Source organism: Grammomys surdaster, unplaced genomic scaffold (genome assembly GCF_004785775.1).
Source record: "Grammomys surdaster isolate TR1022 unplaced genomic scaffold, NIH_TR_1.0 126298, whole genome shotgun sequence".
In the NCBI taxonomy this organism is placed as follows: domain Eukaryota; kingdom Metazoa; phylum Chordata; class Mammalia; order Rodentia; family Muridae; genus Grammomys; species Grammomys surdaster.
This window is the reverse complement of record NW_021621098.1, coordinates 7,761,620-7,772,142: the sequence shown is the minus strand read 5'-3', so window position 1 is coordinate 7,772,142 and position 10,523 is coordinate 7,761,620. Positions and strand designations below refer to the sequence as shown.

Sequence of the window (10,523 nt, the reverse complement as noted above, 5' to 3'; positions counted from 1 at the left end):
TGTGTGTGTGTGTGTGTGTGTGTGTGTGTGTGTGTGTGTGTGTGTGTACACAAAGATCAAAGGACCTTAGAAGGAGTAGGCTTGGCAGCAAGTGCTTTACCCTCTGTGCATACCATCTTGCTGTGCCTCTTCCCATCCCCCACCCCACCCCCCTTTATGTTGCATGGATAGAAAATTGGGAGATTTTTAATTGTTACCGGTGAAGGCTTGCATAAATGGGTTTGTAATGACAGAAAATTGAAAACATCATTCACAGTGGGATAATTGTCATTTCCATATAGTAGATGGCTATCTAGCTCTTGGAATATTTATTTTTAGGGAATTATCTCCAGTGTAAACTGCTAAATAAGCTCCAAAAGGTATTAATAGATGCCATTGAAGAATAGCCTACTTTGTATAAAGTAGCATCTTACTTATGGGTTACAATAATATCCCTATTCACCAAGAATGCAGGAAGAGAAAAGAGGGGTTCTTTATCTCTACCATGTAATCTTATGCTGTCAGACCCATCTGCCTGTCTTGCATGCACCACCACACCTAATGCTACTCTTCAAATATCTCCATTTAAGGTTGTTTTGTAATAGTTTCTTTCTAGTATTTTCTAGTTGGAAGCTCAGGACAGCTATGGTTATAGCTAAACACAGATTTACAGACCTAGGTGTGAGCCGTGCTGATGACATTATCTTGACAAGTAAGCATTTGAGTGCTCTGCAGCCTGTGCTCTGCAGGTTGGACAATTTTCCATCCATTGTGGTCCAGTGAAGCCAAAAAGGTCGATGCCTGTGGTAGACAGTCAGATGCCAAATGACAGTTTGTCATTCCTTTATAAGTTTACATAGTTCAGAAAAAGTTAAGCACTGTGTATATTATTATGAAGAGGTTTTTTGTTTGTTTTTGTTTGTTTGTTTTATTTTTGTTTTTTTGTTTTTTGTTTTTTTTAAGACAGGGTTTCTCTGTGTAGTTCTGGCTGTCCTGGAACTCATTCTGTAGACCAGGCTGACCTCGAACTCAGGAATCCACCTGCCTCTGCCTCCCAAGTGCTGGGATTAAAGGCATGTGCCATCACTGCCCGGCATGAAGAGCTGTTTTTAAGATATGTTTATGTATGAATGTTTTATCTGCATGTATGTATGTGCATCACAAATTTGCCTGGTGCCTATGAAGGTCAGAATAGGACTCCAGATCCTCTTGAGCAAAGATAACAGATGGTTGTAAGCTTTCATGTGAGTACTGGCAGGAAAACTAGGTCCTCTGCAAGAGAGAGGAGTACTCTTAACTGCTGAGCTAGCTATCCAGACCCCATATGAACTGTTGTAGTAGTATTTTAAAGATTTTGATCTCTAGCAATTTTACTGTACCAACTTCACAAAAAGACTTCTAAATGTTAAGATAAAAAATCAGGACTTTATTTCTGTTTTTATAGATTTTTGATGAAATTGAGTCATGAAACTGTAACCATTGAATTGAAGAATGGAACACAAGTCCATGGAACAATCACAGGTAAGAAGGGTGGACCGTTTCTGTAGTTTTAAGGTTTTTCTCTCATGGTTCACTCTCTAGAAAAGTTTTTGTTTTGTTTTGTTTTTGGTTGTTTAATGAGCATTGTTGTAGTACAAGTCCTCATTATTTTTGTCTGAATTACCAAGTGGACCTTAATTAAGCCTCATCTTTTTTAAAAAAAAAATTTATGTATATTAGTGTTTTGCCTGCACATACGTCTGTGTGAGGTATCAGATCCCTAGAACTGTACTTGTGAGCTACCAAGTGGGTGCTGGGAATTGAACTCAGGTCCTTTGGAAGAGCAGCCTGTGCTTTTACCTGCTGAGCCATCTTTCTTGCCCCATTTATCTACATTCTTGTACTAAACCAACCAAACCAAATTGCTAGGTGCTGCTTGTGTTTTCTTACCTTTTATACCTTTGCTTGTGTGTGTTCTTCTGCATAGAATATTGCTTCTTCTAAAACACATCTGAAACTTGTACTTTTATTACTTTTGTTTCACATTTGACTGTAAGTTGTTATTGGCCTATGTTAATTATATATGATTTTTTACTATGGTATTTTCGTACATATGTGCTGTATTTTTATCATTGTTCATCCTTCATTATCCTTTCCTGTTCATCTCCTGAGACTTTTTTTAAAAGTGGTTATCAAAGGGGGAAAAATAGTATCTTAACATGTGTTCCTGTTCTCTAAAGTACTGAACTTGTAGATGTGTACGTTTTTAATAGGTAGGTCCAGTGTTTTAGTAAACTAAGGGGAAATGGGATGGCGTTTTGTGACTTTTCCAGAAGTTTTCAGTACTAATTGTGAATGGAACTTGCCTATTTATGTTTTTAGATATGTCCAATCTTCATATCTAAGGATGTATACTTATTGCCCTTGTTAAAGTTCCTTGAGTAGGGATTTGGTCTGTTCCCTGTAGAACAGCATTGGGAAAGATCTTGTTGTCTTCCTCCTCCTCCTCCTCTTCTTCTTCCTCTTCTTCCTCCTCTTCTTCCTCCTCCTCCTTTTCCTCTTCTTCCTCCTCTTCTTCCTCTTCTTCCTCCTCTTCTTCCTCATCCTCTTTCTTAGATGCAGGATTTATGTATCTATTACAGAACTGGCCTCAAACTCAGTATGTATATTTGAAATTGGCCTTCTAGTTTCGTGCCTCTAGCTCCTGGCTGCTGGTGCTATAGACGTGCACCACCACACCTCTTTATTTAGTAATGGGGATTGAAGCCAGCACTTCATGCATACTAAGGAAGTACTCTACCAGCTGAGCTATATTCCCAAACCCCAGAGTAGCATGTTTGCACTCCCCCCATTTTTTTTTTTTTGTCAAAATCTAACGAAAATTGTAATACAATCACAAAGTAAAAAACAAAACAAAAAACCCTGACACAAGTTTCTGTATCTTATATGAGTGTATATACATCTAAGCATATGGAGGAGATGGAATGTATTAAGGCTATTTAGGAAAGAAGAGAACTTTCTTCTTTGGAAAAAAAGAGGGAAGCATTTGTTGGTTTTTTTGTGGTTTGTTTGTTTGAGACAGATTTTTGGTATAGCTGTCTGTCCTGGAACTTGGTCTGTAGAACAGGCTGGTCTTGAACTCACTAAGATTGGCCTGACTCTGCTAGAATTAAAGGCTTGCTCCACCCCTGCCCAGCAAAGAAAGGATTTGTAATAGTGAATTTTTGGAGAGAAAAACAGTAAGATTAGCCTGGCATGGTGGCTCATGCTTATAATGGTAACACTTAGGACGCTAGGCAGAACCCATAGTTTGAGGCAACTCTGGGCTTCGTAGTGACAGCCTGTCTTAACAGAACAAAAACAAATACACAAACAAGCTCAGTTAAGGGCTGGGTTGCAAGGTGATAGAGCAGTTGCCTAGCATGCTTGAAGTCTTGGATTCAGTCTATAGCACCACAAAAAAAATAAAAATAAAAAATAAAAACCTTCATATTTAGAAAGACATAATAAGGACCCAGACAAATGACCTAGTTGGTAAAGTGCTGTACAAGCTTGAGAACCTAAGTTCAGATCCCTAGCTCCCCCAAAAGCTGGGTACTTCCTGTTCCTTTAGTTCTAGTTCTGTGAGAGACTGTCTCAGAAAACAAGGTAGAGGGTGTGCCAGCTCAGACCTGTGGGTTAAGGCATCTGCTGCCAAGCCTGACAACTGAATACATGCCTCAGGATTTACATAGAGGAAAGAGAGAACTGATTCTTGTGAGTTGTCCTGATCTCTAGACATGCACCATAACACATAGGTAACCTGCCTTCCTACATAACCATACTCATACAAATAAATTTTGAAAAGATTCTGTTTTTAACTCCATATGTATGTGAGTGTAGGTACCTTTGGAGGCCAGAGGCACTGGGTCTCTCTGGAGCTGTAGTTACAGGCAGTTAGTTATGAGCCTACTGATATGGGTACTGGGAACCAAACTTGGTTCTCTGTAAGAGCCTTGCTTACTTACCATTCATCCATGTCTGTAGCCCCTAAAAATTATTTTAAGTAAATAAATAGGCATGTTAAACTGAGTATGATGGTAAGTACTTGTAAAGCAAACACTTGAGAGACTTGGGCAGGAGAATCACAAGTCTGAGGTCAGCTTGGGGTACATAGACTGTCTCAGGAAAGTGGGAGAGTAGTTCTAGTGATAAGAAAAAAGTACCTTTGATAGGGAAAAAGACTATAGATCTTTAAGAAGAAAGGCCTGTAGTGTGATAGAATGTTGGGTAAGAAGTTATGGGGACAATGGGAGAATTTTACCACAGACACTTATCTAATCCTGGGACAAGAATTCAGTTCTGAAGGTAGTGGACTAGTGGTTCCTTCATTGCTTGCTGTGTTCATGTTCTTTGTCTAGCAGATACGTTCCTTGTCCAGGCTTTCCTTGCATACATGCATTCCTCATGCCTCAGCCTCTTGAATGCTGAGATTACAGGAGTCATTTAACCACACCACCAGTGCATTCAATTCTGTAAGTGCACTCAGCTCTGTACAGAGGTATTGTGGCTAGGAAAAGTCTTTAAGAAGGAAAAATTGCTGATTTATTTTGACGTTTTCCCCCATTGTGCATGTATTAAGTTGTCACAGAAACTTGACCTGTAACATAGCAGAAAGAACTCCACAGTATGATCTCAACTCTTTGCAAGATAGATTGCCTCCTTTATCATGCTGGTAATTGTTTTGCTTTCCCCCCTTTAGGTGTAGATGTTAGCATGAATACACACCTTAAAGCTGTGAAGATGACCCTGAAGAACAGAGAACCTGTGCAGTTGGAAACATTGAGCATTCGAGGCAATAATATTCGATATTTTATTCTACCAGACAGCTTACCTCTAGATACACTACTTGTGGATGTTGAGCCTAAGGTGAAATCTAAGAAAAGAGAAGCTGGTAAGTGTGAAGGTGTTTTATGTATAATGTATTTAAATCTTAACTCACTGTTCAGAATACATTTGTGAACAAGGGTGTTTTTGTTGCTCAGAATGTTTGTCTTAGTACATGTGTTTCTTAGAGCTCCTGGTGCTGGCTGTGAAGAGCCTATCAGTCCTTTTCTTCCATGAAGTCTAGATTTGGAGGCTGGCTGCATCACTTCCCTTTCCTCTCCCTCTACCACTTTCTTGTTGAGATACTTGATAAATTCTTTCATTGTGAATTTTCTTGCCCATACAGCTTGCCCATACTTTAAATTTGGTGATGTTCTTCCTGGCCTTTTAACTGATTATTATTCTCTCCTCTCCTCTCCTCTCCTCTCCTCTCCTCTCCTCTCCTCTCCTCTCCTCTCCTCTCCTCTCCTCTCCTCTCCTCTCCTCTCCTCTCCTCTCCTCTCTTCTTTCTCTCTCCCTCCCTCCTCTTCCTCTTCTTCCTCCTCCTCTTCCCCCCCCCCCTGCCTTTTTATTCGGTCTTCTGGGAAAGTAGTCTTACCTTTGTTCTCTGAGTCAGCACATACTTATTTTTAGGCCTCCTTTGATTTTTTTTTTTTCTTAAGATCCTGTTATTTTGTTGCTGATAGAGCTCTATTGTTGATAGAATATTAATTGTAGGTTTCCCTTTTGGGTAGTGTGTATGTGCACGTGCACTCGCGCGCGTGCACACACAGTGTGTAGACCAGCCTGGCCTTAAACTCAAGAGATCTGCCTGAAATTAAAGGCACATGCCACTATATACCATGTTAGTTTTGTTTGTTTGTTTAGCTTTTTATGGGTTCTTTGTAAATTTCACATCATGCACCATTCATTTCCCCCTCTGTTCATACTTGCCCTCCACCCTTACAACCTCCCTCCCAACAGAGGGAAAAAAAAATCTCATTGTGGAAGCTGTAGTGCACGGTGTGTCCCACAGTATACTCTTTTGTCCATACTTATTTGCTTACAAATACTCATTGCAATGAGTCAAATACAAGGCCTGCTACAAGGTCTCTGGTTTCTGTTATACTATTCATACTGGAACCTCACTGGGACTCCTATCAGATATCCTGTTGTTGCCCTGTGTCATAGAGATCCTATAGTTTTCGATCTCTTCAGCACTCCCCAACAGTTCATGGATAAGGTAGATGTTGGGGTGAACCAATTCAAAGCCCTGGGCCTGAGATGTATCTGAGCTGGTCAGCCCACTGGCTCTCCCATGGGTCAGGCTTTCCTGAGTGCAGCCACAGGTGAGGGGCAAAGTTAGCTCTCTTGCTCTCATGACCTCGGGGCTAGGTCTCCTGGGTGTTGCAGGTGGTGAGAGGTGAATGGTGAGGAGTGGTAGGGCCAAGTCTCCCACATTTGTATCCTTAGCTGGCTCACTGAAACTCCCACAATATGAAGGGCCCGCTCTCCCAGAGTACTGCAGCTTGGAGACAGAAGGGTGGGGTCAGCTCTCCCAAGATACCCAGGTGAGGGGTAGGCCTAGTTCTATACAGCCCTCAGAGAGCAGTAGTCCCCCCGGTGGCAGCCCAGACAAGGTTTGTTCACCTGGCACAGACCCAGATGTAGTCCAAGTGGCAGCACAGGTGGCATTACTAGCTACTCACATCAGGCTGTTCCTTTGAGTCTCCAGTTGTGCCCACATTCTTTTCCTCTTTCTCTTATATTTCTCCACCTCTTAGTGACCTTCTCCACAGGGTTTCTGAGTGTCTGGGGTCGTCTCAGAAGTGTTCTCTGAAGTACCATGTCTCACTCATGCACTATGGCTCTTGGCATGGGTCACCTTGGGCATGCATGGTCTACTCCCCAAGGCCTGCCCGGCACCAGACTGGTGGCGATCTCAGGCTAGCTGCCTGCCAGGGCTCACTCATCAACTGGCCAGTCTATCTCGGGCTCACGCCCACACAGGCTCATGGTGCCAAGCAGGGTTCTTCTGGCCTCTGGCTTGTTCCTTGTCCTGGGAGCCTGTTCCCACTACTAATCATTCTGATGTTCACAGGTCAGAACACTGAATTTAGACTTAGCCTCTCTCCTCTCTGCCACCTACTGACACACGTGACACAGCAGCCATACTCACAACACCTGTAGGGTTTTATTTTATACACATAAAGAATATTTTGATTAGCTCCTTCTGACCCTCCCTCTTCTTCCTATATATCCCAACTTCATGTCTGATTGTGTGTGTATTGGTGTAGGACTGTTGTACCAGGGCCAAATACCTGAAGAACAAACTCTCCCAATTTTTTCTTTGAGAAGTTTTTACTATGTTGACAATGTTGGCTTTCTTTTTCATTCGTTCATTCATTCATTCATTCATTCATTCATTCATTCAATCCTGTGTTAAGTTCTCATAAAGCCAAGCTGGTCTCAAATAAGCTGTGTACCCAAGAGTAACTTTGAACTTACTCCACTACTTCTGCCTCTACTTCCAAGTGCTAGGATTACAGTTGTTTGCCTTCCTGATTTATGTGGGTGCTAGTGACCAAAGCTGTCTTCAGACACACCAGAAGAGGGCATCTGATCCATTACAGATGGTTGTGAGCCACCATGTGGTTGCTGGCAGTTGAACTCAGGACCTCTAGAAGAGCAGTCAGTTCTTTTAACCACTGAGCCATCTCTCTAGCCCCCACTATTTAGTTTTATAAAGACAGTTAAAGAGGACATTCTGGGGAAAGAGGCTAGACTTCTTACCTATTGGGTCTTTGCCAAGAAATGGCTCAGTAAAATTACTTGCTGTGGAAATCTCATGACCTGAGTTTGATCCCCAAATCAGCAGTGGAAAGAGAAGCCAACTTCCAAAAGTTGTACTCTAGCATCCTCTCAAATACACACACACACACACACACACACATCATATCACATACATGTATGTGATAGTAAAACAATTTATTAAAAACCAACATTGGAGGATTGAATGGAGGATCTTACACACACAAGACGAACTATCTACTACTTAGCTACATTCCCACATTCCCATCATATTGCTGTTTTTATTTTTACATTTATGGTGTGTGTCTGTGGGGGGGGGGGGGTGGGGGGGCACAAGAGAGAATGTGTCAGTCTATGAGGATTTTTCACGTTGGAACCACAGTTTACAACAATTCAGTGTCTGCTTTGGGAGATATGACTGTCAGCCAGCAATATAAGAGTAGGACAGGAGAAAAGGGCTGTGATTTCATAGATGTTTAGCATATTGACTTTGAGTCTTGTCTTCCAACCAAAAATGCACTTTGTCTTGTAGCCCACTGGAATTGTTAAAACAATACAAATGCTTTGGGGTGGGGGTTGGTTCCTCCCTACAGTTTAAAAAGAGAGGCAATTATAATTCATAGCTTGAAAAAACACTGATTTAGCGTTTTAAGTCCTGCGTTATGCTGCTGTTTTTCTAAATCTCAAGCCTTTCTGTGTCAGTGTCTGATTCCTTCTACTTTCTCTTTCCTACCTACTTTGTAAAGGAAATGATGACAAGCTTTACAAAATGAGGCCGACTGTTAGTCTGACTGATCTCCACAAATAATGTCAGCCATTTTTTGTTTTTTGTCTCTGTCTTGTATCATCTTACTTTTTGTATCTAAGATCCTAGTTTCTTTAGAAAGCTATTCTTCTTTTACTAAATGTACACCTTTTAATTCCAGCACTTGAGAGGCAGAGACAGGTGGATCTCTGTAAGTTTGAAGCCAGCCTGGTCTACAAAGTAAGGTCTGGGAAGCAAGGGCTAGAAAAGAACAAGCCTTAAAATAAATAAATGTATGGCTTTACCAGGGTGTGGGGATATCATAGCTCAGTGGCAAACCACTGCATGATGCCCTAGGTTTGATTTTGACTGTAAGGTGGTGGTGTTACACACACCTCAGTCTGACTGCATCAAGCAGGTACACTGCTTTCTTGCCTTTGCTTTTTTTTTTTTCCCCTCATGATGTCCAGCTAGAGATATGGCTGTGTGTTCAAGGCTAAGCCATGATTAAGCCAAATAAGTTTTCAAGCTCCAATTTGGGTTAACTTGCTTGGCTTTTATTCAGTAAGCAGAAATCTGACACAGGCTGGGCAGTGGTGGCGCACACCTTTAATCCCAGCACTTGGGAGGCAGAGGCAGGCGGATTTCTGAGTTCAAGGCCAGCCTAGTCTACAGAGTGAGTTCCAGGACAGCCAGGGCTACACAGAGAAACCCCATCTGGGGGGGGGGGGGAACACAGAAAACAAACAAACAAAAAATCTGACACAGGGTGTAAATTTGTCTCCCTGCTTTTTACATGATGGTGGTGGTGGTCATATTTGAGAAAAGCTGAGTTAAAGATTTCTTTACTATAGTTGCTAATTTAAGAGGTGCAGGTGGGAAAGGGCTCAGGGGTAAGCCTGTGTGGTAGCGGGTACTGTGCTGTTGAAGAGAATTTCACTTGCTTTGTCTTTCCCCAGTTGCAGGAAGAGGCCGAGGCCGGGGTAGAGGAAGAGGACGTGGTCGCGGCAGAGGAAGAGGGGGTCCTAGGCGATAATGTCTCTCAAGATTACTGTTCAAAGTGATAAGGAATTTGGGGATATTTTTTGTACATGTTTTGTTTGTTTGTCAGTTTTTAATAAACATAAGCGTAGGGACAGAGTTGTCTGCTTATCAAATTAAAGTTTTAGTGTCTACGGTATTCACGTAGTATGTTCAGTTCTGGGAGTCGGTCGCATGAAGTACATAAGTACTAAATGTGGGTTTGATTTCTTTGAGTCCATTTTTTGGGCCCCTTTTGAGATGAGATAAACTCTTGGTATTTCAATACGGTTCTTGTGGGATGAGGTCTAAACCTCATGCTCTTCAGTTTTCCTCTATGGAGTCTTCATGGTAAAAGCAAAAGAATAAACGATTTTGCCTGGTGGTGGTGGTGGCGGTGTATGTCTCTACTCCCAAGCACTCAGGAGGCAGGGGGGAGACTTGATCTCTTGAGTTCAAGGACAGCCTGGTCTACCTAGTCTGTTCTAGGACAAGCCAGAGCTACACAGAGAAACCCTGTGTCGGAAAAAAATGCAAATATTGATTTTGTTATTAATGTGTTTTTCGAAGAGGAAGTTATCAATAGACTATAGTATTGGCTGTCCTGAAACTCCCTAGGTAGGCAGGGCTGGTCTCTTCAGTCTCAGGGGTCTGCCTGTTTCGGCCGCCTAAGTGATGGAGTTAAAGGTATGCATCCCATGCCAGGCCTCATAAGGAGACTTAATAAAAGAGAAAAACCTGTTTTGATAGCAAAATAATTCTTACAGGTTTTTGGCTCCTTTTTAAAAAAAGATGTATTATTTTTACTTGTGTGCATATGTTTGGGTGTGTACATGTGAGTACAGGTGCCCAGAGAGCTATTTACATAAATGCATACATAATGAGGTCTCTGCCTAGATGGTTGTGAGATGCCATGTGATTGCTGGGAATAGAATGTTAGGACCCCTGCTGTTAAATGTTCTTGTCTGCTGAGCCGTCTGTGCAGCCCTGGCCTTGAATTTTCTATGTAACGAAAACTGACGTTGAACTCCAGCTACTCAGGCATCCATCCACCTCTCATGAATTTAGATTACAAGTTTGAGTTACCACACTCATTTTAGAAGTTATCTTAGGTGGTTAAATGTAGAGGAAGATACACCTCAGT

General features: G+C 41.9%; 1 protein-coding gene and 1 non-coding gene across 2 annotated transcripts in view; one reads left to right on the top strand and one right to left on the bottom strand.

Moving 5' to 3' along the window:
- The window catches only part of Snrpd1 (small nuclear ribonucleoprotein D1 polypeptide), a 13,492-nt gene extending 3,953 nt beyond the window's left edge, over positions 1-9,539 (top strand). The window contains exons 2-4 of the mRNA XM_028759524.1: positions 1,424-1,500; positions 4,700-4,891; positions 9,319-9,539. Of these exons, the coding sequence (XP_028615357.1) occupies positions 1,424-1,500; positions 4,700-4,891; positions 9,319-9,395 (346 nt within the window). The 3' untranslated portion in view covers positions 9,396-9,539. The remainder of the gene's footprint in view (positions 1-1,423; positions 1,501-4,699; positions 4,892-9,318) is intronic.
- LOC114614095 lies at positions 6,870-6,996 on the bottom strand. Its single transcript, XR_003710274.1, has one exon. It is a non-coding gene; the product is annotated as a small nucleolar RNA SNORA17 (small nucleolar RNA).
- Positions 9,540-10,523: the final 984 nt, after the last annotated feature.